General features: G+C 52.7%; 1 protein-coding gene across 1 annotated transcript in view; it reads left to right on the plus strand.

The window, feature by feature from the left end:
* Window positions 1–21,151, plus strand: part of LOC119103238 (pregnancy zone protein-like) — a 66,109-nt gene extending 44,958 nt beyond the window's left edge. Inside the window, 19 exon segments of the mRNA XM_037226680.1 lie at window positions 2,094–2,231; window positions 3,098–3,246; window positions 3,493–3,700; window positions 4,018–4,138; window positions 4,862–5,090; window positions 5,309–5,511; window positions 5,839–5,921; window positions 6,181–6,278; window positions 6,280–6,318; window positions 6,607–6,757; window positions 7,188–7,426; window positions 7,840–7,959; window positions 9,958–10,102; window positions 10,453–10,625; window positions 11,401–11,619; window positions 18,865–18,973; window positions 19,275–19,400; window positions 19,968–20,140; window positions 20,447–21,151. Coding sequence (XP_037082575.1) covers window positions 2,094–2,231; window positions 3,098–3,246; window positions 3,493–3,700; window positions 4,018–4,138; window positions 4,862–5,090; window positions 5,309–5,511; window positions 5,839–5,921; window positions 6,181–6,278; window positions 6,280–6,318; window positions 6,607–6,757; window positions 7,188–7,426; window positions 7,840–7,959; window positions 9,958–10,102; window positions 10,453–10,625; window positions 11,401–11,619; window positions 18,865–18,973; window positions 19,275–19,400; window positions 19,968–20,140; window positions 20,447–20,488 — 2,765 coding nt within the window. The 3' untranslated portion in view covers window positions 20,489–21,151.
* The last annotated feature ends 1,781 nt before the right edge of the window (window positions 21,152–22,932 follow it).

Consider the following 22,932-nt stretch of genomic DNA (forward strand, 5'->3'; position numbering starts at 1 on the left):
TTTCGGTCAAGTCTTATAGCCGAAATATAAATACATCTGTCTCTCCTTTCTCCTGGTTAACCTACGAGGAATAAGGCAAAAAGTACTGTTGTATCGTTACGTAATGATATTTGTCATGCCTGCAAACGTGTGTGTACTTCGCGGCGAAGCCTGTCACCCCGCTTTTGTGCGATGTGTATGAGGCACCCCGTCATCAAGTCGGAGGATAAGGTCATGCAACAGCGCAAGTGCTCCAGGCATCAGTGGCTCCACATGTATGTGACCATTGACCATGCATGAAGTCATGATACAAATCACTTCACTGTCGTTGAGGCCAACTCTCGAGCTCGTCAACCAAGTGCTGTCTGCCAACCTTTTTGTAAGATCAAACACTAGAGTTTCGCTTTCTTTCTTTTTTGCACGCGCATAGCTCCATTGTACTGAACTGAACACACTATGCACCCTCCCTGCTTGTGCACGTTCGTTTGTGTACAGTGCTTTACATCAAAAAAGATCATTATCATGTTCGTGTTACCACGTACCACGCGACTACCTACTTGTGTTTGTTATGAAAAATTCACGAGAGGTCGAATACCTCGAGTGTGAAGAACATTTCAGAGAGCTTAGCACGCGCTCACGTGGATTTACAAAATAATTTCCGAACAACGCGGTGTGCATCGCGGTGTTGCGTTGAATGTTGCAAAACTGTAATCAAACGAGTATTGGATAATTTTTTATACAAAAATTAGACGCACTTCGTGAGGTCGCTGATCTATTGCATATTAAAGTCTAGCGGTGACTATCAGCGGAGACAATTTCTAGGAAAACCTTCAATCTGATGAAACAACGGATTTTTAGCCGAAACATTGCATCTCTGATATAGCTTCTCTGGGCGATAAAACAGTCCCTTTGAGAATTACAATAAATGACATTGACCTAGGGCCAAGCGTAAAGGCCAGACTGAGGTCAAAACCAATATATTTTTTACTTGAGGTTATGCTCCATGTGGTAGCTTATGGTGCTCATTCCGAATTTATTAATGTTGGGGACCAGAACACACATCTTTCGTGGACTTCTTAAACGTCAGAGTACGTCACTGACCTTAAAGTGCACCGGTCAACATATTTTCAGGAGCAAACCACCTAGCTTAATCCTTGACGCATATTCAAATCTAAAAACAAAGATAACATAGCGCTGAAGTTGGTCAGTGCATTCGCGAGGAATATTTTTCACTTAAATAAGACAGAAGTAATGGCCTGATTCCTCGGAAAAACACCAGGGGAATGGAGAAATAGATTGGTTAAATGTAAGATAGGATAACGTAATCAAACAATGTAATATGATGCCAATATAATACCAATCTATTTCTCCATTCTCTTGGTTTTTCTCAGAGGAATAAGGCTGTTGCTGCTCACATAACATATGCATTTATTAACCATGACTTTAAGGCTGCATAAGGTAACTGACCTTAAATGAACATCGGTCATAATTTCCTCAGAACCGTATTTAGGCTGGAGGCGGTTGCACGAGGAGGTCTTGGCACACTTTAGACGCCAGTCTGCTGTTAGACTTTTTGCCCCATTTGACCCAAATGCTATGACCCAGAAACCTCAAATTTTGACTCAACTGATAACAACTAAGTGATTACAATTAAGTGATTTTGACTCGCATACCAACCTACCCACCCTGTAAATATGGCAGTTGTAGCTTCTCAGGTGATGAAGCCCTAGGGGTTACTTGCTCGCCCTCCAGCCACCGCCCAAGCGAAGGGCATTCAACCGGCCACCTGGGCGCGTGGTAATATAATTGGAAGTTCAGTCATCCCATGGTGGATTATATGATTATATGTCTTATCTAACGCAGAACAAAGTTCAGTACATACTGTTCGGCGCAGATGCCGTATGCCGGCTGAAAACACTAGCGACATACTTAATATTTGTTTGGCTTTTTGTATGATTCGCGCCGTTAAAAAGCGACCGTTTCTTTTTCCTTTCTACAAATTATGATTTCTCGCACAAAGCATCACGTTTCTTAGGGCTGAATAGTTGAATGCGTGATGAAATAAATCAATAGGTGAATGTGTGGTGTTATATCACGATGAAATCCGTTTATAGATGTGGTTGACAAATCGGTGAGTCTACTCGGCAATAAGAACAAGATCACGCTGTCCGACATCTATAGGAGACTTCGAGTTCTCACCTCGCGTGTTGGCACCAGTCAGATCAACGACGACGAATACTGCAGGGCCAAACGTGAGTACAGTCAGTGCGGCTCAGGCATTTGCAACACCGGATAGGAGTGCACACTATTTTTCGGGCAAGACGCGTGGCATTAGAGGAAATGACAAACATTTGAAGGCGTTGAAGCATGCATCACATGTGATGAAATAGGATCGCTTACAGCTATAGGTATGCTTGTAAGTGGAAGACTGCTTATTACTGTTACTGTTATTGCACCTTACATTGCACTGACTGACAGCCAATTAACGGCCATTATGTCTGGAAGGCGTGCCCGCCAACGCCAGGCATGGACGACTCAACAAAAGTTTTGCCTTTGATCGCCGTGTGGCTAGTAAAATTACAGGATCTAAATAGTGTTACTATGGCGGCATGGATGTCTGGGTGACCTTGAAATAGTCTCCCCGAAATAGTTTGCACATCTTCCCCGGCGTGAACCTCAGAAGCAATCGAGGTTTAGGTTTCAAGAAGGGCAGAACTGTGAACTGGACCAAATGATCTTGAAGATGGCTAGTTCAGTTCAAAACCCCATATAAAAATGAGGCACTCCCTCTAAAATGGATACTTTCGGAAACGTATACGGGATGTATGGTTATTTGATGTTAATAATGTGGGGGAGATTATCCAATGGCTGAACTAGATAAACCAATGTTAAGGTTCGTAGACAATTCACTAGTGTTGTTCGTTCCGATCTTCCACGTTCAGGTTGGGTTCGTCGGGCCTGCTCTTGTTTTCCGTTGTCATCGAACATCCAAACACTGAACAGCCAATAACGTCGGGGCTAAGCGACCTCAGGTCCTCAGTCAGTGTCACGAGATCATCTGTGACGTCACTTACGTGCGTCTCGCGTGTGGGTGACGTAACTCTGTGGTGTGTGCCAGACGGACTGCCGCTGCCCTCGGACCCCCCTGGCTCCCCACCAGCCATGCCGGCCAGGCGGAGGAGGCCGTTCCAGTCGGGTATTACTATTGCACCACCGCGGTATTACGGCTGGGCTTCGACCCATGCGGATTCGCTCACCGCATTCGATGTAAGTATTCGACCAACTGAATGCCGATTTAACTGTAAGGAGACGGACAATACTCCGAAAACTGACTGACAACGCTCCTGTCAGGTGCTGCCGACACACATGCAAGAAACTGCTTTTTTCGCAGTGTTTTGCAGCTGACGTGCATATTTCGTACTTGGCGTTACCTTCGGCGTCATAGGCTGTAGCTGCATTGCTCGATGGTCGTGTCTGTGCTGACCTGGCTCGCCTGGGACCGTTCTGTTTCAGAGCAGCTCAGTCATGGTGTTGTCGGACCTTGTCACCGAGGCGCGCAACTGCATTGCCAAAATCCGCCTAGCTTATCCTTGGCGTCTTATCTCTACCCACGGAGGCACTATTACTAGCACCGATTGGTCTATAGCCGCTGGCCTCTTCACACAAGTTTTAACAACCACACAACAACGAACATTTTCCAGCTACGTCACTTCCACCAAAGGTGCGTTCCCATCTAGCCGACCCAATACCCGGCACCAAAAGCCAAGAAACGGATTGCTCTCTGATACAGCTAATTTGACGCAAGTCCTTCACCCGCGCTAGTCACGGGTGGTGATGCAGTGTAGTAATAACCTCATGCATGATTGCTTTCCACACCCATCAACCATACGATGATGATCCACGACTGATTTGTGTCTTTTCGGAGGCCTATGGCGTCGTGGTCTTACACAGTTCTCGTAGAGTACAGTTTATAAAGGGAAAGAGAGCATGCGCTCGCTGCTCTTAGGCGACGTGCTCACACTCCACCGATGCCAGCAGTCCCGGACCCGGTCCCCTCAGCAGTGGTTTCCGACGCCCCGGCGCCGCCTCCGTCCGAGGTGCCTGACGAGGTTCGCACCGACTTCCGCGAGACGTGGTTGTTCGACCTCTACACAGTCGGGTCAGTGGACAAACGTGGACGCACCGACTAGGACGAGGCTGCCTTGGATGTGGACTTGAGCCGTTGATTCTCGTACTCGGATGCTGCTCAAGGGTTTGCTGAAACTTTCATGAACACGATTAGCTATGGTTTTATGTCGTTCGAGTGCGGTCACGTATACGTGTAACCATTCAGCACAGTGTGTATAATGCGTCCACCTAAAAATTCGAAACTAATGCAACTTGCAAGGTGATGTTAGGAAAAATGTTTGCAATCTCCTGGTTGTGGAAACATTATGTGTTACTGCGCTGAGAATAGCCTTGGAATACCAACGGAATCTGCTAGATCAAGCTATCATGCAATCACTGGTTCTGAAATCAAACCTGGCCAGTGGTATACTTGAGTCTAATCACAATAAATGACACCAATTTCTTGATTTTGCCCTTTACCGAACACATTCTAATACCCTAAGCGTCGGTCCTTTTCAGCACTTTAACTCGCCATGCCATATGCAGGAACTAGGACAGCTACACCATCAAGCCAGGATTCCGTGCCTCTCCTCACATGCAGGAAATAGGGCAAAGTTACGCCATTAAGTCACGATTCCGTACCGTTAGTCATGTTCACATTAAGACTCGCCGTGCCACATGCAGGAACTAGGACAGTTACACCATCAAGTCACGATCTCGTGCCGCTCCTCGGTCGCCTGGCCAGTGTCACAGCCGGCCACCCCGCACCTGGCAGGGACGACGGCTCGGTGACGTTGACACAGAAGGTGCCGGACACCATCACCGAGTGGGTAGGCGGAGCCGTGTGCAGCTCAGAGACGGCCGGCCTTGGCGTGGCGCCGTCGGCCTCCATCACCAGCTTCCAGCCGTTCTTCGTCAGCTACACGCTGCCCTACTCGGTGAAACGCGGCGAGACGCTGGTGCTCAAGGTCTCGGTGCTCAACTACAACGAAGAGGCACTGCCGGTGGGTCCTCGCTGCTCTCCTGAGCGCTCTGTTCCGCTCGTGTTATCTTGCTCGCTCGTGTTATCTCTGTCGGTGCTCGGCGTCACCACACGCCACATGCTGGATAAAATTGAATCCAGCACTAGCTGTACTAGCTGTCCGCTCGGACCTTACTGGTCCCACGCGATATCCCGCCGGTCCTGTGGACGCTAAACATGCACCGGCGCCTGTGGCCGCAGGTCAAGCTGACACTGGTGGCGTCGGACGAGTTCGAGACGCTCTCGGCGCCGGTGGTGACCTCGTGCGTGTCGACCGGCGTGGCCGAGGTCGTGCCGTACCGGCTGCGGCCCGGCCAGCTCGGCGACGTTAACATCACCGTGGTGGCTGAAGTGTACTCCGACTTCCCCGCCGAGTGTGGCTCAGGGGTGGTGCCCTACTTCAGGTGCGTGGCGTTGCGCGTTGCGGGAGTACGGAGCGTGGCGCACGCCGTGTAAGTCGGCTTTAAACACGGCAGGTGTGCGTAACCGAGACACGAGCCCAGACCCCCTGGTTTGGGTGGGATGTTAAGAGTTGCAAATGAACCGGTAGTGTTCCCTATTCAGTCAGGTGCATGTACGTTTGTGCCCTTGAATGGCATACAGGTATCTGCTGAAAAATCAAAATGTCAGCATTTTTTTCGTTTCAATTAGACCTGAAGGCGTAACTGCTCTCAACCGATTTCCCATTTTGCGGTGAATGCATGCAGCCAACACGACTACCATCTGCGCAGGGATGCCGTGACCAGGCCGATTCTGGTGGAACCGGAGGGCTTCGAGCATGAAGTCATCCATTCCTTCTTCATGTGCATCAGCCGTGAGTGCGCTGCCAAAGCGGATGTTAACGGGACGACTAAGGCCGGTGCCGGTGTAGCTGCAGGCTAGTGACGGTTTGGAGGGCGCGGCGTTACTGGCAGTGTTGGGACGCACGTACGCCCAGCCGTGTGTTGGCGTAGTTTCCTTGATCGCGACGCGGCTTTCATCGTCCCGCCGCATGGCTACGGACGTGTCCTGTGCCGCAGTAGGGCTCGCCCTGTTTGGGTACCGCTTCCCTGACCCGACCCGTGCGCCGGCAGCGGAGGGTGCCGACCTGTCGAGCGGACCGAACAGACGGGAGGTTGACTGGCCGCTGCTTCTGCCGGCCGACCTGGTGCCCGACTCCGAGCGGGCCTCAGATCGCCGTCGTCGGAGACCTGCTGGGACCCAGCATTGACGTACGTCACTTGCGCACTATACACAATGGCAGATGTTCGCTGGATGTGCTCGACATAATATATCCGCGTGAGGCTGAAGTAGTTGTCGAGTAACCTGTTGTAGAAGTCATGACCTTCTCTGTTGGCACATCCTTATGCTCCCAGCCGTGTAACGTATGGCAACGGTCCCACTTTTGCTCTAGTCATTTTCGTTTACGTCATTAAAGTGATTTCCTCTGTTATCATGGATGCGTTAACTGCGCCGTTTAAAGCCAAAGCAGATATGTTCAAGCTTTCTGTACTTCTCAGAACCTGGAGTCGCTGGTACGGCAACCAACCGGTTGCGGCGAACAGAACATGGTGCTGTTCGTTCCCAACATTCACGTCATGAAGTATTTGACTGCAGTTGGTCAACTGACTGAGCAAATCAAGGATAAACTTGTCCGCTTTATGAGATCAGGTACTCGGCTGATCAGGCTGGGAATAACATTACACTAGCACACAAATGTCCGGTACAAATCAGTAAAAGTTGACATATCATAGTCAGCGTCGTGCCCTGAAGTCGTTTTATCCCGTTCTATGTAACGTTTATTACTGAAGTCCTAACTAGTATGAGATTCACATACGAAATTGTGAACCCAAATGATCAGGCATGCGTCAGAACCAAGCTATCGCTTCTTGGTATTTTGCACCAAGCAACCGAACAAGTCTTCTGATTTAAACTGCTCATGGTAGTTCGCACCACCAGAGCAGTAAGATTATTAAATGTACACCTATTTCCTTAAGATAAAGCCCCTTCTAGGAGACCTTCATGGACAGCTGGGCTCAAAACTCGTGAGACTTCCAGCGCGCTCGTTACCGTGACCTTCGTGACCCGTGTCTCGCCCCAGGCTACCAGAGCGAGCTGGGCTACCGTCACGAGGACAAATCCTACTCGGCATTCGGCAAGTCGGACGCCTCAGGCTCCATGTGGCTGACCGGCTTTGTCATCAAGTCGTTCGGTGACGCAAAGGAGTTCATTTTCATCGACGAGTCTGATCTGGAAGGAGGTGTGCGATGGATCGAATCCCATCAATTGGGTAGCGGCTGCTTCCCATCTGTGGGGACGGTTCTCAACAAAAAAATGAAGGTTAGATCTTGTGTTTGTCTGCATTGATTCCCTTGCGCCCGTGGCACGCTGTCATAGATTTGCCTTCAAACTAACTTTAGCCAAGTATCTACAACTGAGTGGATTGAAAGGTGCATGTACTTACCGCTGGATCTGGATCTGGGGGTGGGGTGGGGGGGGGGGGGGGGGGAAGGGGGCGCACCACATGGGCTGAGCGGCGGAGGGGTCCATGTGGGTTTTCTCGTGTCGCGTACTCACCACTCATACCTGTGCAGCCGTGCTTGCATGTTGTCTGCTCTTGGCCGGTTTTTCTCTGACCCGTCCGCCAACGGCGAAGTCCAGTGCCGTTTGCCCCGCTCCTCACGTGATAGCCGTTGTTCCCCGTGTGGACCCAGCCGATGTCTGCGGGGACCAGCAAGGCTGACGTGTTTCAGGGCGGCGTTGGGTCCGGCGGCCAGCAGGCGCTGACGGCCTACATCACCATCGCGCTGCTGCAGTCGGGGGTCGAGCTGGGCGAGAACACCGTCCACGGCGCCTTCCGCTGCCTGACGCAGGTCAGCCAACGGCTCAGAGACACGTGTGATCGCTGTAGGTGGTTTCTGAAAAATAGTTGGGCGGCGTGATTGACTCTAGATGCGTCGGCAGTTGAGGTTTGAGTTAATGAGTTTGAAGGGCGCGGCAACTGCATTGGTTATTTGCGTAGGTCAACATTTCTTCACTGTGCGATGCATGTTAGAGCCTTGCTGTTGATGCTTCATCTTATTTTGGTGGCTTTGGCCTACATGGTTCCGAAAGATTTTTGAGGTATTGCCAATAGGATATCGTGCTCAGTCACTCAGTTCATACATATAAACGTAATATTGCACATGTGGTTCAACTTACACCCTCAGGATCTAGCCTCCGGCTTGGTACCCCCGCAACAAGCCCGTAGGCTCCGCGGGACGAACCTAAAAGCAGCCGAGAACGACTGTTACATGAAATTTATCAGGAAATTTTGTTGTGGCCAAAGTAATAATCGCTTTTGCCTTCTGTAACAATATCACTCGCTCCCTTTTACCTCACCATACAACAGAATACCAGAAAGAAATGTTTCAGAAGCGGATCTTACGTGCAGAAAGCGATAAAATGATCCATAGATGAAACAAACTTGCACCGTTACAGTCAGGGCACAGCCAGAAATTCTGCAATAGGAAGGGGTGGGTGGGGAGGGTCGGAGCTCGCTGAGTGCTTGCCATAAAATAAATAAAGGAGTCCTCTATGGTGCTTAGTAAAACATGCGTTGCTTACAGTGGGGAAGAAGGGCAGCCTGCCTCCTCCCCCGTTCTCTGGCAGTGTTTGGTTGTGGTTGTGTTTCTGATGGACGCATGCACTATACCATACCGCACTATGTAGTGAGGCGTCCGATTAAGCACCACATCGTCGGGTTAAACAGCTCACCAAAAGGCTGGTCTTTTATGTCTACCGCCGTGTGCATGGACACATTCCATTAGCTCTTATTACACCTGTTGCCTTTGTATGCACATAGACGTGAGTGACTTAGCGCTGTAGGATAGCTACCCCTGAGGCCGTGTTGGACACCGCTCACCGGCCGTGGGTTAGCTACCGCCGGGACCGTGTTGGACACCGCTCACCGTCCGTGGGTTAGCTACCTCCGGGACCGTGATGGACACCGCTCACCGTCCGTGGGTTAGCTACCTCCGGGACCGTGATGGACACCGCTCACCGGCCGTGGGTTAGCTACCGCCGGGACCGTGTTGGACACCGCTCACCGTCCGTGGGTTAGCTACCGCCGGGGTCGTGCTGGACGTCGCTCACCGTCCGTGGGTTAGCTACCGCCGGGACCGTGTTGGACACCGCTCACCGTCCGTGGGTTAGCTACCTCCGGGACCGTGTTGGACACCGCTCACCGGCCGTGGGTTAGCTACCGCCGGGGTCGTGCTGGACGTCGCTCACCGTCCGTGGGTTAGCTACCGCCGGGACCGTGTTGGACACCGCTCACCGTCCGTGGGTTAGCTACCGCCGGGACCGTGATGGACACCGCTCACCGGCCGTGGGTTAGCTACCGCCGGGACCGTGTTGGACACCGCTCACCGTCCGTGGGTTAGCTACCGCCGGGACCGTGATGGACACCGCTCACCGGCCGTGGGTTAGCTACCGCCGGGACCGTGTTGGACACCGCTCACTGTCCGTGGGCTAGCTACCTCTGAGGCCGTGTTGGCCGCCGCTCACCGGCCGTGGGTTAGCTACCGCCGGGACCGTGTTGGACACCGCTCACCGTCCGTGGGTTAGCTACCGCCGGGGTCGTGTTGGCCGCCGCTCACCGCCCGTGGGCTCACCTCTGGGACTGTATTCGCCGCCGCTCACCGTCCGTGGAAAGCCATGTCAGCCACCGCTCACCGTCCGTGGAATACCATGTCAGCCACCGCTCACCGTCTGTGGAATGTCATGTCAGCCACTGCTCACCGTCCGTGGAATGTCATGTCAGCCACCGCTCGCCGTCCGTGGAATGCCATGTTGGCCGCCGCTCATCAGCCGCCATGTGCCTTCCCCAGGACATCAGCTCTGACCTGTACACGCTGACGCTGCTGACGCACGCGCGCGCCGTGGCCGGCCGCCTGGACGAGGCGCGGTTTGGTCTGACAGAGCTCAAGAGCCGCGCCACCAGGGAGGAGGGCCTGGTGTACTGGCGCAACGAAGGTGAGAGTTATCCCGCTGCACCGGCACAACAGTAACACACACTGGAGGGAGTGGTGCTTTGAACGTCCGAAGGCTAGTTGATCAGCTTGTGATAGCTGCTGTGCTTTCACAATTGTCCCAATATACTTGTAGAATGCGTTGGTGAAGGCTGAGTGTGCACAGTTGTGTGTGTTCTGTTCTCTTTCGTGCGTTTTGATGGAACTCTACAGTGAGCACATATGAAATATGGCACCATTTTCCGCATTTCACTGAATCTAATGTACTGAACGCACCTTCCTCAATTCCGGGTCTATCCCGAACAGCGGTTAACCAGCGTACTTTCAAAACCTTATCGTGGTGTATGTCACCAGGCTCTGACGAGAATCGGGCGCTCAGCGTAGAGATGGGTGCCTATAACATTCTGACGATGAAGCTGCTGGAGAAAGCCGGTGACGACAGCAGCGAGCACTTCAGCGACGCGCTGGGTGCCGTGCGCTGGATCACCCAGCAGCGCAACAGTCGCGGCGGCTTCGTGTCCACGCAGGTCATAGAAATCACTGGGGTGGACGTCACGTGTCTGCCGGACTAGCTGGTCACGACACTGCCACACATTGCCTGCTGTCTGTCGTACATGTGTGGCTTGTTTGCCCCTTCCCCCTCAGAAGGGTCTGTTGTACCTGTTTGTCCTGTTCACTCCCGACGGAGGGGCCTGCCGTACATGTATATCCTGCATACCCCCTCACTCTGTACCCCTACCTCATACCCCTGTGTATCCTGCTCACCTCTCACGGAGGGGACTGCCGTACATGTGTATCCTGCATACCCCTCCCCGTGTACCCCTACCTCATACCCCTGTGTATCCTGCTTACCCCTCACGGAGGGGACTGCCGTACATGTGTATCCTGCATACCCCTCCCCGTGTACCCCTACCTCATACCCCTGTGTATCCTGCTCACCCCTCACGGAGGGGACTACCGTACTTGTGTGGTTTGTTCACTCACCACGGAGGAGTCCATTGTATGTGTATGGCTTGTTCACCCCTCGGAGTGGCCTGTCGCACCTGCGTATCCGGCTCACTCCCCCCCCCCCCCCCCGCTCCCACGGAGGGGTCTGCCGTACCTGTGTGTCCTGCTCAATACCCCCGGAGGGGTCTGTCCTACCTGTGTGTCCTGCTCACTCCCAGGGAGAGGACTTTCATACCCATGTGTTGTGCTCACTACCCTCGGAGGGGTCTGTTGTACCCCTGAGTCCGGCCCACTCTTATCGAATGGGTTCTGCAATGTCCTGTGCGCTGCTCACTTGGCGGGCGGTCGTGACAGGATACGGTGCTGGCGCTGGAGGCACTGGCCGCCTTCTCGGCCAACCTGCCTCGCTCCAGCAGCGCCGACCTGCGAGTACACGTCTCCGATGACGACTCGCTGAACGACGTCATCAGCGTGACGGCGGACAATCTGCTACTGATGCAAACTCGTGACGTCACGCTGCTGCCAGGTCACGTCCAAGTCAGAGCACAGGGCACCGGCTGCGCCCTGGTGCAGGTCAGTGGTGGAGCAACCGTGTTAAACCACGGTTGAGAGAGAGAGAGAGAGAGAGAGAGAGAGAGAGAGAGAGAGAGAGAGAGAGAGAGAGAGAGAGAGAGAGAGAGAGAGAGAGAGAGAGAGAGAGAGAGAGAGAGAGAGATAGAGAGAGAGAGAGAGAGAGAGAGAGAGAGAGAGAGAGAGAGAGAGAGAGAGAGAGAGAGAGAGAGAGAGAAGAGAGCGACCGAGAGAGAGAGAGGAGAGAGAGAGAGAGAGAGAGAGAGAGAGAGAGAGAGAGAGAGAGAGAGAGAGAGAGAGAGAGAGAGAGAGAGAGAGAGAGAGAGAAGAGAGAAGAGAGAGAGAGAGAGAGAGAGAGAGAGAGAGAGAGAGAGAGAGAGAAGAGAGAGGAGAGAGAGAGAGAGGAGAGAGAGAGGAAGAGAGAGAGAGAGAGAGAGAGGAGGAGAGAGAGGAGAGAAGAGAGAGAGAGAGGAGAGAGAGAAGAGAAGAGAGAGAGAGAGAGAGAGAGAAGGAGAGAGAGAGAGAGAGAGGAGAGAAGAGAGAGAGAGAGAGAGAGAGATTTGGTGGCGGTAGAGTCAGAGAGATGTGCAGAAGGGCAGAGGAAGGAAGATGATCTGTGCTGTTGGGTTGCGCTGGCATACTTGCAGTTGCTGGCATACCTGCAATGAAACCTTTATGATAACTGATGTGTGCTGAAGCAGGTCACACGCACGGGAAGCTCAGATGGTGCCAGATGTACCCTAGTTCACATCAGAGCCGGCATCGAATGCACCGCCGGCCGTGAAGTCTAGGTGCCAGACCCGCAGGGGCACCGGCTTCGGTCGGTGTAGGGGACTAGCGCGCCCTCGGGTCCCAGCTCTGGTAACGGGTGGACAGTGCAAGTTGTTCCTCTCAGGGCACAGCGACCCTGCCGGTACGTGAGCTCCTGCTCCTTGTCCCGCCCGCTCCCTCCACATTACCCGCACTCCCGCATCTGGCTCTATCACCACTCCTCATCCTCGTTTTGTCGGGGTCGCCGTGCCCCCTCGCCCACGTCCCCGGGTTGGTCAGATCCTGGTGGCTGAGGGGCGCGTCGTGCGGGTCAGTCACGGCGCGCCCCAACACTCCACTTTGGCCAGGATATCCGTGGCCAAATATCCGTATATCAGGCCGATATCCGTATATCAGGGGCGTGGGGGGGCCGTGGGGCCCCACACGGGTCCAGCCGCTTGTCGCTCGCGTTGCGGTTGCCCCTTGTCGGTCTTCGCTTGGGGCGCCTGGCCGCGCGCAGCGGCTTTAGGGGTCAAGGGGCGGCGGCGCTGAACCACGGTCAGGACGGGGAGGGGTCTCCCCGGTTACACCTGGCTGTGTGGGAGGCGTCGTTCTCCCCGTATAGCACCGGGGTAGCCCTGGCGGTGACCACCTCCCTAGGGAGTGTTGGGCCGTCCCCCAGCTGGGTTCCGTGGTGGGTGGGGAGCCCCGGTGCCGAAATGCAAACCCCCTTTTCCATGGCATCCTCTACCTTTAAAAACACCCGTCCTCTGAAAAGGGGGCGGACCTCGACAACTCCAGGGTGCAGAGGCGAATCTGCTATCCCCGGACCACGGATCCTCGTCTTCGGAAGTGACGAGATTAGGTTGGCGTCCCTGTCACCGTTTCAGAGAATAAATGGCTGCGACAAATTTGGAAAAATTATGAGATGTGACAAGCTCCGAGATGGAAAAATAGAAGTTCAATTTGCTAGTGACTTGGAGGCGAGTCGGGCTATGGAAGCAACTGAATTTTCGTACAGTGTTCGGGGATGGGGCTGGCAAACGCGAAAAAACAGTGTCAATGTCGGCGACACCACATAACACGAAAAATTCGTCCCGGGGCGTGGTGAACTGTTTTGACCTGCAGTGACGTTGACGAGGAAGAAATTGTGGAGGAGCTCTCGGAGTTTGGAGTGACCACCGCTCGACGGATTAATGTCAGAAGGGGAGGAGAGTTAGTGCCCACGAACAACTTTACACTCACGTTCAGTCGCCCCGACATACCATCCGAGATACGTGTGGGACACGTCTGCGTAAAAGTTCGTCCGTTTTTGCCTAACCCCATGCGGTGCTATCAGTGCCAGCGATTTGGTCACACGAAACCCAACTGCCGGATCCGCGCTGCGTGTGGCAAATGTGCGCCCCTCGAGCACATAAGCGAAGAATGTGCTTCTGACAAACCCCACTGCGTCAACTGCGGCAAGGACCAGGTTCCGCACATGTCCTACGACCGTGCATGTTCAGCCTACGCTAAGGAGAAGGAAATCATATCAATCAAAACTTGTAAAAACGTATCATTCCGTGAGGCTCGAGAACTTTATAACGAGCCCCACCCAAAAACATCGTACGCATCGAAAGTGAAAGCTTCGTTGCCGCACACCAACGTGATCAAGGACATGACGGCTGTTCAATTTCTGGAACTTTTGAGACCGTTTGGCCTATCAGTTGTACCCTCAGCACGCGCCCCGGACTCACAGCCAGCACCCCAAGCTCCCTCCGCACCAACCGAGCAGTCGGTGGCCGCCGTGCTGCCGGCCTCCTCGGCACCAGTTGGATCGCCAACATGTGACGGGTGGACGACGGTTCGGCGTGGCCGCAGCCCTCCCGCGCCGTCCGGTATTCCTTCGTCTGAGAAACCACCGGTCTCCTCATCACAGACACCCCTCACCAGTGCATGTGAACGCGTGGCAGAGACGATGGAGCGTCAAGAAGCTGACAGGCGCGCCCGCGAAGCCAAGCGAGCGCGTCTAGTTGAGCAAGAGAGGACGAAGGCGAGTAACCGGCTGCCGGGGGCGGATCAGGGACGTGCTCCCGCGGGGAAGCCGGTCCACCGCCCAGACGAAGCGCAGAGGCCCCTGGTGGATCCGAGGTTCGGAAGCCACCGATGGGCCCTCCTCCTGCGCTGCCATCTAGGGTCACGGCTTCGCCGGCGCCGTCCCCGTCTAGAGTGGGGCGCCCGGAAAAGCGTGGCCCCCCCCCCCTGGCCAATCTCGCCCACAGACGGCATCCCACGTATTCGGCCCAGGACCCGGCCGGCGTCGGTAGGATCAGACCTTGGTGGGCCCCTGCACCCCGTAGCTGGACCGTCTGGGTCTGCTGTGGCCGGCGCAGCCGAGTATTTTTAAAAGTAGGTCTGTTTTACACTCACAACTCAAACGCATGCCCCCGCCCTCCGGTAGGTGTCGATGCCATGGAGTGATAGGAAGCTAACGACCGCCCTGACGTCTTAGCTCCATGACGAATGTTTTACAGTGGAACTGTAGGGGCGTCCGAACAAGCTACCAGGATCTCCAACTATGCATTAACGAGCGGCGTCCGGCGGTGATATGTCTCCAGGAGACAAAACTGGCACCGGACAGCGTTTTTAGTCTTTCGGGTTATGCTGTTTGGCGGAGAGACTTACCACCTGACCCTGTTGCTCATGGTGGCGTTCTCCTAGCCGTGCACCACAGCGTGTGTGCACAAAGGCTGGCTTTGAATACTGAGCTTCAAGCTATCGCAGTCAAGTGTTGTTAAAATACCATACGATCACCATATGCTCAATCTACTTGCCTCCGGGGACCGGGTTTCCGTCTGCTCATCTGAGACACCTGCTGGCTCAGCTTCCGCCGCCTGTCCTCATTTTAGGTGATTTTAACGCTCACGACTCAGCGTGGGGATGTGTCAAGACAAACACTCGCGGGAAACGCTGCGCAGCCCTCATACATGAAGAATCGCTGTGCCTCTTAAACACGGGCGCGCGTACCCATTTTACACTCCCATCGGGACAGACATCGGCAATCAACTTAAGTCTTTTGAGCCCACAACTGATCAACCATTTTGACTGGTCGGTGTCAGACGATCCAATGGGAAGTGACCACCTCCCCATCTGGATCAAGTACCGGGCTGACGTTTTTCTTGGTTCTCGGCCACAGCGCTGGAATTTTAGAAAAACCGACTGCACTGAGTTTCAAGCGAGGATCGAGCATTCCCTTACAATGCAGCCAGCGAGTGAACCCTCGTCGGTAGAGGATTTGACATCGCTGATTTTGCGGTCTGCAGAAAGGTGCTTACCGCGAACGTCGCGCTGCCCTCGTCGTCCTCCTGTCCCATGGTGGACGCAGCAGTGCCGGGACGCAATCTGTGCACGTGGGAGGGCCCTTAGAAAGTTTGGCCGTCGGAGCACTACTGAGAATCTCATTGCATTTCGACGAGCACGAGCGGCTGCTAGACGTACCATTCTAGAGGCTAAGCGGGCATCGTGGCGATCGTACGTCGGCCAACTAAACTGCCAAACACCTGTATCCAATATATGGTCACGGATCAAGCGCATTGCGGGACAGCACTCGTCTGTACCACACCCTGTGCTCCGTATCAATGGACGTGACATTATACACCCAGCTGACGCAACAAATGAAATCGCCCGCGCATTCTCCGAACGGTGTGGTAACGGCGATGCCGTCCCGCAGTTTATGCGTCACCGGATCCGCTGCGAGGCATCCCCTGTCAACTTCAACACGACGGAGCAGATGTCGTATAAGCGACCTTTTACAATGGCCGAAGTAATTTCCGCGATCGGATCGCTGCGCAATGTGGCAGGAGGTCCGGATCTAGTTCACAACGCCATGCTTAAGCAACGTCCCACTTCAGTAGTTGAGGCCCTCTTAGCGACGTACAACAAACTCTGGAAGAATGGAGGTTTTCCGGAGTCGTGGCGTGAGTCACATATTGTCCCTATGCTCAAGCCTGGTAAGAGTGGGGCTGACCCTGCAGACTATCGCCCTATCTCACTGATATTATGCATTTGTAAGTTGATGGAACGTATGGTAAATGTGCATTTGTCGTGGTTTTTGGAGCGGTGCAGCGTTTTTACGGCTGCTCAATGTGGATTCAGGAAAAATCGCAGTACCATTGACCATCTTATAGCTCTCGACACAAACATCCGCACCAGTTTTAGGGAAAAACGACATGTTGGCGCTGTGTTTTTTTATGTTGAAAAAGCCTATGATACGACGTGGCGTTACGGCACCCTGAAAAAGCTCTTTCATTATGGCATTCGAGGAGCCATGGGCACGTTCTTAGCGAACTTTATGACCGATCGTTCTTTCAGAGTTCGTGTTGGCTCACACTTCTCGGATAGGTGCCAACAAGACAATGGCGTGCCCCAGGGCAGCGTTTTGAGCGTCGCTTTGTTCGCGGTTATGATTAACGATATTGGTGACTCCCTTCCAAAGTCGGTCAGCCGCTCTCTCTTCGTGGATGACGTCACCATCTGGTATGCCTCGTCAAACTTTGCCTCTTTGGAACGTCGCTTGCAGTTGGCTGTGATCAGCCTGGAAAGATGGAGCGTTATAAACGGACTACGTTTCTCGACCTCGAGAACAGTCACTATGCACTTTTGCAGACGACGTCGTCAATGCCCCGCTATGGCTTTAAGGCTATACGGCCAGACCATCCCGAACGAATCCAGTACCCGCTTCTTGGGTCTGCAGTTTGATAACCGTTTATCGTATGGGTCACATTTGAAAACCCTACGTGACAACTGTTTTAAAGCATTGAACATATTAAAGTATGTATGTCGAACATCTTATGGAGCGGACAGAAGAACACTGTTACTGCTATACCGCTCACTTACACGTTCGAAACTTGAGTATGGCTGTTTCATTTATGGCAGCGCGCCGAGTTCCTGCAAACGTTTATTAGACACCGTGCACCATACCGCATTACGCATTGTGACGGGGGCATTCAGAACGTCGCCAGCTGCTAGCCTTACCGTGGAAGTTAATGAACCGGCGTTGGCACTGAGAAGGGAAATGCTTGGCATGCGGTACTTTTGCAAGCCTGCTCAATTTCCCAACCATCCGACTCACCGAGCAATCTTTTCACGTGATGGGGAAAGCAAGTTCCAAAGTAGCAGAAGGCTGTCCGCTATGGTTGCGTCCCGTATTAGTGCCTCCATGGGAGCTAATCTCACCAAAAGTGGGTGTGTCCCCTTCATGCACAAGCAAACAGGGAGCGATCCCATGCGACCTGAGATCGAAGGCTCTGGAGCACATCGGGTTGTACATAGGTTTTGAAGCCACATATACTGATGGGTCCAAGACGGAGGTAGGCGTTGGTGCCGCATTTGTGAATGACCAAACCACCCGGTCCTTTTCTTTACCGAAACACGCCTCAGTTTACACGTCCGAGCTCGTTGCAATCAGTAAAGCCCTATGCTTCATCGAAGTTGGTGAGAGCAACTCACACGTGATCTTATCCGATTCTTTGAGCGGCCTGTTGGCTCTGAAAACCTATAACCCACGATGTTCCATTATACAGGATATTTTAGTTCGCCTGACAGCGCTGGATCTTGCTGGTAAAACTGTCGTCTTATGTTGGATACCGAGTCATGTGGGTATCGCAGGTAACGAGCGTGCTGACGCGGCCGCAAAACGGGCAGCGCGTGCACCTTGCACCCGTTCTTTACCCTTGCCGGCAAGGGACTTTTACCCTGCAATCGCGACCTTTGTAAAGGGGAAATGGCAACGCTGCTGGGACGCCATTGTAAACAATAAGTTAAAGATGATCAAGCCACAACTGGGTGTATGGTCTTCAAGCTCACGTAAGTTGAAACGCGAAGAAGTAACCCTCAGCAGATTACGAATTGGCCACACGCACGCAACACATAGCTACCTTTTGTGCGGTGAAGAACGCCCTAAATGTCCTCGCTGTGATGCGCCACTTACGGTTCGCCACGTTATTCCCTCTTGCCCACAGTTCAGAGAAGAGCGGGCACTTTACTTCGGAGGAGATGTGTTAGGTCTTACCTTTTCAGACCTTACTGGTGACGATTCTCGCATGCTTGGCACCGGACAGCTGTTTTCATTTTTGAGAAGCGTAGGATTCACAGCCATTTATACACCACGGTAAACACTTAGCTGTTATGGGCGCAAAATGACCCTAGAAGTCGACGCGCCCTAAAACCCCAATCATCATAATCATCATCTAGGTGCCAGACTGCTGAGAATGTATCTCAGTAAACTGTGTGAGAGCTGAACACCGTGTTCTTAGTATATAGCGTTATCGCGTCAGCTGTTCGACGGCTGATGTGATTCATTGAGAGCCTGAGTAAAGGACATTCAGTTCAATGATAACATGCAGGGAATGCGAACCCCGAGACATGCCCTTGTCTGCTGCACCATACAAATTAGCTCCAGCAGTGCATGACGATGTACGTGCACCACGCGCATGACAAGTAACATGGTTGTTTCGCCAGGCCTCGTTGAAATACAACGTGTACACAGCCGGTCCAAACGACGCACTGACGATCAACGTGGCTGCCAAGCCCAAAATGAACCAGCGGGAATGTCTGAAGCATACCATAGGTGAGACGAGTGACGCGCCTAGTGACTCCTCTAGCTCTCTCCTGTCTCACCTGGTCTTCAGGCCACTCGTCAGCCTCTGCTCGGTTTGATCTTAAATATGTAGTGCGATGCGAGGGAATGTCATGGGAGGAGGCTCTTGACCAGCTTGCAGTGTTCCTGTTCTGTGAAAGCATCAGAAGACACTGCAGTGCCTAGTGCAATTAAAAAAGTGTTCGAAAGCATCTCTCGTTCAACGGGTTTTACAGATGACGGCATGTCTGCCTGGTTGTTATGATAACATGGCAATGTTGTGCTTTTTAAGACATCTGCGTCAGCTACCTGAAGGAGGATAGCGAAACCAATATGGCTGTGGTTGAGCTGGACATGGTCAGCGGGTTCATTCCCAACAAGGGAAGTCTGAATGACCTCAAGCAGAACGTCGAGTTGGGTAAGTGGGAGTTGATGGCACGTAATAGACATATGCCTTCCTGTTGTCACAGTTATCTGTTTTCACTGACAGGTCGTCAGATCTGGGCTTTCTGTTTTCACCAGCAGTTCGTCGAATAAGAGTGGTCTGTTTTAACAAGTAGGTCGTCTGATCTGAGTCGTCTGTTTCCACTAGCAGGTCGTCTGATCTGAGTTGCCTGTTTCCACTAGCAGGTCGTCAGATCTGAGTTGTCTGTTTTTAACGAGCAGGTCGTCAGATCTGAGTTGTCTGTTTTTTAAAGAGCAGGTCGTCAGATCTGAAGTTGTCTACTTCCACTAGCAGATCGTCTGATCTGAGTTGTCAGTTTCCATTAGCAGGTCGTCAGATCTGAGTTGTCTGTTTTTAACGAGCAGGTCGTCAGATCTGAGTTGGCTCTGCCAACACTAGGAACACATTCTTTATCTAGCAATTAGACATGGCATGAAGTTTAGATCTGAGTTGCCAGGCTCTTTAGATAAGCTGTATGAGTTAGCTGCCGTTTCGGAGGCTTATCATGTTTTCTGACGACCGGAAACATACTCCATTCAGGTCTGAAGCGCTGGGAGGTCAACAACAACAAGGTGGTCTTCTACTTCGACTCGCTGGATGGAAAGGAGCGCTGTTTCGGCATCATCGTACAGCGGGAGCAGGAGGTGGAAGATGCCAAACGGGCGGTGGCCAGCGTGTATGATTATTACCAGACAGAGTTCGCCCGGAGCGCGGTGAGAAACAAATCCTTACGCAAACGGCATCAATCTGCATCAGGCTGCTACCTATGGAAAACACGATATAACTAAGCAGTTTGTTATCGGGCCGGTAAATTAAAACCTTTCATGCAGCCACATGTCACCTGATTATGTTTTCTCTTGACGAGTATGGTCCGATTAAATACACAGCGAGACGTATTTACGAGAATAGTAGCATGGCTCTGCTTTTTCCGTGGTCGGCTGTTGAAGTTGGCTGATCGCAAGTGTGCGTGGCCGTCCGATACTGTATGACGCAGCTGAACTGCTTTTGGGCCCTTTCAGTCGTACGCCCTGGACGTCAACTGCGACACAGTGCTGCTGTAGCCAATAGCCGATTCCACCGCCTGTGTCCGAGAACGACCAGCAAGGAGGTAACGCTGCCTGGGCCGCAGCGCCCTGTCCAGCTTAGTAGCGCGTGCTGTCTGCCAACGACACGGGCTGAGAGCGCTTGTGATTATTGGGAAGGACGCAGACAACAGTCTTCCGGAATTTTTCAGATGGGTCAGTTCACTGATATAACATTAATGGCATCCAAGGTTCGTAGTGATACGTAGCTGCGTCTCGCACGTCCTTGTCAGTGTGATCACGGTTTGGTGCTAAGAACGGTTATGGACGCTGTTGGTTACCACCCGAGCACCACGCGTCTTTGAATGGACACGAGCCTGGACTTATTACAACGCCGGCCGGTCGCCACGATTTTCTGTTTGGAAATGTATTGTCTGGTTTGTTCTTTGATAATCATACCGCAAAGAATATAGATAAGGGCGACCCGAGTGAAGTTACTGCAATCACGCTGCTGGATATCGCGTTATCAGCTGTTGAGCCGCTACGCTTTGCTAACGCTTTAACCTGTCACTTCACTCGGCATCTCTGCCGTGTGCGGAACCATGCTCTTCAGTGAACTTTGTGCACAGCCCGGTCGATCGATATTTAGCCGGAGACGTTTACTCGCTGTAACATCGACAATAAACGCAACAATGGCTGTCAGTAGCATTTTATTTCCGACTATGCTGCGGCAGAGTGCAGTGCCGCCGCCTGCCTGGAGGCCTTTACACGTAGAATACGACGATGTTTCGTGCGAGGCTGAGCAAATGATAGGTCTGCGCCAGGCTGGCCCTTCTGCCAATGCTCTCACTGGGTTATCTTGAAGTAGGCTCCCGCCGGGCGTTGATCTGTGTGCGTGACAAGCTGCATTGCTCAGCCCGTCGCATTCGTTGCATGGGGTCTTTTTCAGCATGGTGGCTCTTAATACGGTCATTTCCTATCAGCCTGCACCGATAGTCCCGCATATTTCTCTGCCGGTTTCTGTGGACTCGCGTGCTAGAAAATAAGTACCACTGTAATAACGGACAAGCTGGCTGTTCTGTTTTCGCGAATCTTGTGGACGAGTGTCGTCCACGTAGACCGGGGAGTGCCAAGTACGGTAAAGATGAACATCTCACGCCGCTTGCGTGCACATTGGGATCTGGAATGCGGCTGGAGGCGTGTTCGCCGTACAGGCAGTTATTACTGGAGCTGATCATGCCCTAGCAGTCCGGGTTGCCGGTGTGCAGCCATCATCTGAGCAGTGAGTTGGTCGGCACCCTTCCTGCTACCGCCCGCCGCACGCTGTTGCTCGCCTGAAAGCTCTCACTGTCTGTGGCACGAGCTGTCTGCTTCGCAGCGTAACGGTCATGAGTGCGGACTGCATCCTGCCTGAAAACGCTTCCCCTAAGTCTACAGAATGTGATTCCAACTTATCACTGCGCGTCCCAGGGTGCCACGAGTTCGTCTGGCCTGTCGTGTCTCATTCCCATCCTGTTGTTGTACGCTGTACTCCTTTACACAGCCTGTTCGTAAGCACCTTCGGCTAGACCGCTTTCGGATAAATCACTGGTGAACGAGTTTTTTTTATCTCTGTCGGGGTAGGCCGGAAACGCATGCCAGCAATGACTTTGCAGCTCTGGTGCAAACCCACACCAGTTCCCAGCTGAAAATATTTCCTTGCATGTGCTAGGCCGAAAAATCGGCCAAGATGTGTTTAAACAAGCGCACAAAAAACAGCGTTTTCACGCCGCCATAGCGTTGGTGCCGTATGGCTTAGTCCAATGATGACGTCACAGCACCGCTCCCCAGGACGCAGTAATGCGGTGTCTTGCGTCAAGGAAGGAGCGTTAAGAAACGGAGCATATAGTGCTGCCTGTCACGGTAACCGTCATGGTTAGTTTCAGACCACTTGGCGCTAAATCTGATAAATAATGCGATGGTATGCCGATGAAGTCACACAGTCACCCAGGAAGGGATCTTCTCTGCGATCGCGAAAGGCGGCAGTAGTTGCCCTGTTGTTTTTCTCAATCGATGATCTGAGCCTCGTGCAGTGCAACACAAGCATGATTACCTGCACCCCAGGGCCCGTGCTAAACCGGCTGGTTGCAGGTGAGTGGCCGGGACTAGCAGTGGTTGTGCTGGTTGGGTGTGAAACATCGGTACCGGCAACAAGGTGGTGCCGATCCGGACTGACAGAAAGTGAAACGGGCCCAGAGTGGACCGGATCACGGAGAGTGAGAAACACTCCGTTGTCAGGTCGCACGGTATGTTGTATTTCGCGACGCTTGATTTTGAATGCTATTTGTGTGAGGCGTTTCGGCCCGTTTGGGCAATTGCACGTCGGGAAAATATCATTTTAAATCGGTGTAATTATGTAGCTGAAGAAAAAAAAAACACGCACGTTTGCTGACTTTTACACTGCTTGAAGCAAACCAATAAGTTGCCTTATGGTAATATCGGTC

Source organism: Pollicipes pollicipes, unplaced genomic scaffold, assembly GCF_011947565.3.
Source record: "Pollicipes pollicipes isolate AB1234 unplaced genomic scaffold, Ppol_2.1 Scaffold_5724;HRSCAF=6776_pilon_pilon_pilon, whole genome shotgun sequence".
NCBI lineage: Eukaryota > Metazoa > Arthropoda > Thecostraca > Pollicipedomorpha > Pollicipedidae > Pollicipes > Pollicipes pollicipes.